Raw genomic sequence first — 4,932 nt, forward strand, 5'->3', positions numbered from 1 at the left:
TACTTTATGGTCAATAATTGGACATAAATACAATTATCTTATCTTACATCCAAACAAGACAAGCATATCTTGCTCTCAAGCTCTTAGCGAAGCTAGAATAATTTTAAAACATAATAACAAAAATACATATATATATACTTAGAGATGCATGGCCCTTTATATATATAAAAAATACCTATTACATTCTTATGTCAAGTGTGATTATATTTTTATTTTTATTTAAAAGAACGGAGTTGAGAAAAATTAAATTTAAATTTATGGCCTTATTCGCTTACTCCATGGGAATCTCTCTTATGCGGGAGATGAAAAAAACCCTAAATCCGTTATTCTATCGGTAATGGTAAGCATGCTTTGCTTGGAAGAACATCTCCGATAATCGTTGGAACTTTCTGGTTACAGTCGAGAACGTTCCAGGACCTTCCGTGAGAAAGATTCACACTGCTTCCAGGACCTTCCATGAGAAAGATTCACACTGCTTCCAGAGCCTTCTTAACTTAATAAATAAACATGTGATGGAGTAGTGCGAATATCAGTGAGCAGGTTGTCGTGAGATTCGTGTTCGTTCTGACGAAATTTTCGAAGGGTTCTGTTTCTTCTTGGCTAACACGGTATGTATTTCAGGCTTCTGGTAATTTCACGGTTTCTGGAGATGAATCGGGTTTTATAGTTATTCTCTTTCAGGGGTTTAAGCGGCTTGCTAACTATTTGCATACCTTGGCGTCAATTATTTGAACAGAAATGGCTACTGTAGCTTCTGCAAAGAGTAATGTCTTGAAATCGATGGTTCCAGCTGTCAAGAAATGCCTGTCGCCTTCGGCCCGTCCAGGGGATTCCGCTGCCTCTGTAATGTGCCGGGGCTTGTCAACGGCGGCAGTGAAATACAGGCCCGAGGACGATTCGTCGATTCAAGATGACAGAGAAAGGCGCCAGGCTCCGGAAATCCGCCGCGGGGGTTGGCCTAATATTCTTCAGGGTAAGCCCTGTAAAAGCTCTTGAGCTCCGTGTCTATTTCTTGCTGCCTTGAAACTAAGGTCTAAACCCTTATAATTTTCTGATATGTAACAGATTCGTTTTTTCCTCTGAGGAGCTTGGGATTTGGCCTCGATCAGCTGTTCGATAACCCTTTCCTCGCGGCTTCTCGCGGGACAGGGGATGTGATCAGAGGCGGGCCGAGAAAGCCGTGGGAAGCTGTTGAAGATAAAGAAGCTCTGTATCTGCGGGTGGACATGCCGGGCCTAGGGAAGGAAGAAATCAAGGTTTATGCTGAGGAAAATGCCCTGGTGATAAAAGGGGAATCCCTCTCAGAGGCAGAATTGGACGGCAGTAAACAGAAATACAGTAGCCGTATCGAACTTCCCCCGAAAGTGTACAAGCTGGATCAAATCAAAGCGCAGATGAAGAATGGCGTGCTTAAGGTCACTGTCCCCAAGTTTACAGAAGAGGAGATCAAGAACGTGATTAATGTGACGATCGAGTAGAGGTTTTCAGTAGGGTTTTTGAATTCAAATACTGAAGCGCGGTAGTGTTTTTTCTTCAGTTCTTGATCATTTTGCTTTGATAGGAGCGCCATGACAAGTGTCTAAGAAATATAATAAAATGCTGAGAATATGTAATTAGGAGTTCAGGACAGTTTCAATGTTATCAATCAATTTTGCTTTTATGGAAAAATCATGGTGCCCAGATTTTTAATATTAAAAGTTGGCTTTCCATAGAAACAATTTTTGGCTATATTCTCCCTTTCTTCTGACAGTCTATAACTTATTGAAAATTTTCTCTTTGTTCTGACATTTATAACTTATTGAGGTTACAAAGCTGTGGCACTAATAATGTCCTCTCAAGTAATTCAAACATATAATAGCTAATAGTGCGGCTCACATAATGGAATAATCCAAGAAAGATACTTTATTTTAAAAATTCACAAATCACTTCTAAATTAATAACGGTCTTAGTAACTCAAACGCGGTGATATTTTCATTATTCACGACCTTGGTAATTCAAACATGTAACATGTAATATTTTTATTAATGGCGGCCTTAATAATTCACACATAATAGGTCATATTTTCAAAAAGTACAACTTCAATTTACTTGATATAACATTTTGATAATTTTGGGGAGAAATTTTGGGAAATTTGTCAAATTTTAGTGTTTTGGTTGCTTGTGTAGGAATTTATTAAAATCACAAGTTTGATGGGTAATCTTTGCACAATCAAAGGAAATTTTTTGAAAGTTTTTCTTATGCGTGACTCTTTAGAAGTTATTTTTGGAAGTTTTAGAAGTTATTTTTGGAAGTTTTTCTTGTGTGAGACTTTTATTTTTGGAATTTTTTTTGTGTGAGACTTTTTGGATGTTTTTCTTGTGCGATACTTTTTGCTTAAACTTCTTGAACTTCTTGTGTAAGAATTTATTGAAATCACAAGCTTGAAAAACTTCTTGAGTAAGAATATATTGAAATCACAAGCTTGATGGGAAGCCTTAGATTTTTCACGATGCTTTAGGGATGTTTTAGGGTTTTTCAGGGTGCTAAATCCATATATATAGTTAGTCAATTTATTGAAATCACAAGCTTGATGCGATTTTTCAGGGTGCTTTTTCAGTTTGCTCTAAGGTTTTCCAGGGTACTAAATCATAAGCTTGATGTGATGCCCTAGGATTTCTGAGGGTGCTCTAGGGTTTTTGAGGGTGCTAGATCCATGTGCTAGATCCATATATATAAAAAGCTTGTAATGCCTTGGGATTGTTTAGGGTGTGCTTTAGGGCTTTTAAGGGTGTTCAATCCATATATATAGTCATTTCATATATACAGTGAAAAAAAACCCTAATTTCATACATACATTCATCCATTCATATATCTATATATACATTGAAAAAATTAGCTTAAATAACACAAATTAGGATTTCACTAAAGACGATTCAACTTCATTTCAATGTCTCAGACAAAAAACTAGTTTAAGTAACACAAATAAAAATTCATTTCAATGTCTACAGACAAAAAACTAGTTTAAGTAACACAAATAAAAATTGAACATCCAGATTCAACTCCATTTCAATGTCTATAGACAAAAAACTAGTTTAAGTAACACAAATCAAAATTGAACATCCATATATACAGTCAAAAAGACATTTTAAATAACACAAATCAAAATTTAACTTAGTTTAAGTAACACAAATCAAAATTGAACATCCATATATACAGTCAAAAAGCTATTTTAAATAACACAAATCAAAATTTAACTCAAATTCCCATGGAATAGCTATTTTGGGTACAAATCAAAATTTAACATATCAATATTTCACCTCAAATTTTGTTGGCAAAGACAACTTAACTTCAACTCAGTGGAACATTTTGGGTGTTTATTTTGGGTGTTTTAGAGGTTTTGACTTTGGATGCCCTCATTTTCCACCATAAAAATGTTTTAATCAAATTTTTGGAATAAAAATGACTCTTGATATTTTTCTATTTATCTATTATAATATTTTTGTAATTTTATCTATACATACAATCATCCATCCATATATCCATATTAACTTTGAAGAAATTAGCTTAAATAACACAAATTAGGATTTCACTAAAGATGACTCAACTCCATTTCAATGTCTAAAGACAACTCACCTCCAACTCATTGAACATCCCCATATATAGAGAAAAAACTAGTTTAAGTAACACAAATCAAAATTGAACATCCATATATACTAGTTTAAGTAACACAAATCAAAATTGAACATCCATATATACAGTCGAATCAAAATTTAACTCAAATTCACCTGGGATAGCTATTTTGGGTACAAATAAAGATTTAACACATCAATATTTCACCTCAAATTTTTTGGCAAAGACAACTTAACTTCAACTCAGTGGAACATTTTGGGTGTTTTAGAGGTTTTGATTTTGGATGTCCTCATTTTCCACCATAAAAAATGTTTTAATCGAATTTTTGGAATAAAAATGACTCTTGATATTTTTCTTCCGAAGGTGGCAAAACCTATCAAACTCAGGTGTCAAACCAACAGTGAGGACAACCATCTCTGGTTGCTATCCGCGAATGTCGGTTTGACTCATCACTGTTATCAAGGAAAACCACGCCACCTGTAATAACCCGTTGGTGGTCCGTAAGGGAGCAGGCTTTCACTCCTGACAGATGCCTCTGGGTCTTGGGCCGGACTCTTGATATTTTTCTATTTATCTATTATAATATTTTTGTAATTTTATCTATTTTTAAAATAAATTACAATATCAATTTAATATAAACTTAATTTGAAATATTTAAAATTGTATTTAGGAAAAAATAAAAATTTAGAAAAAACTAACCATATCAATTCAATTTGATTTAAAATATTTAAAATTTTATTTAAAAAGAAAAATAAATTTTTAGAAAAACTATGTATAATAAATGTTCCATTTAACCACCGTCATTATCTCAATATCCAAACCATCTACTTCGTTTCTTCACTTTCTATTTAGTTTTGAGTTATTTATCTAATTTGTATTATTTATTTCTTCTAAAATTATTGATGACTTATTTTATTTGTTTAAATAACATAAAGTCTTTTCATTCCGTTAAATTAAAGATTTATAATTATGTGTTTTTTTAATCACTTTGTATAAAATTGTAATTGCTTTAAATTCATGAGAGAGAGCGTTGTTTAGGGTTTTAAAAGGATTGGTTGTTGAGTCTCCAAAGTTATTTTGAAAGAGAAACTATAATTGAAAAACATTTAGACAAATTTATCTAAGATGGTAGCTTTAACTTAAAAAAAAAGGGGGGCTCTTTGTTAATGTCTAATGCCCATATGTGTTTTTTTTGTTAATGTCTAATACCCATATGCTCTTTGTTAATCTATTCCTATCATGTCGGGTAGGAGGATGTTCTCTTTGTTTTAGTTTTGTTTACAAGTGCTTTGCTCAATAATTTTTTTATAATAAAGTTTCACC

The 4,932-nt window shown here is 33.1% G+C and overlaps 1 protein-coding gene across 1 annotated transcript; it reads left to right on the forward strand.

Moving 5' to 3' along the window:
- The first annotated feature begins 338 nt into the window (after positions 1–338).
- On the forward strand, positions 339–1,668 carry LOC149263745 (small heat shock protein, chloroplastic-like). The gene is made up of 3 exons (XM_089426628.1): positions 339–608; positions 737–973; positions 1,066–1,668. Exons 2-3 carry the CDS (start codon positions 739–741, stop codon positions 1,476–1,478), a joined length of 648 nt encoding a protein of 215 aa, XP_089282754.1. The 5' UTR covers positions 339–608; positions 737–738; the 3' UTR covers positions 1,479–1,668.
- The last annotated feature ends 3,264 nt before the right edge of the window (positions 1,669–4,932 follow it).

The sequence above is a fragment of the Pinus tabuliformis genome, chromosome 6 (assembly GCF_031772625.1).
Source record: "Pinus tabuliformis cultivar Carrire ecotype Pingquan chromosome 6, CPIR1, whole genome shotgun sequence".
In the NCBI taxonomy this organism is placed as follows: Eukaryota; Viridiplantae; Streptophyta; class Pinopsida; order Pinales; family Pinaceae; genus Pinus; species Pinus tabuliformis.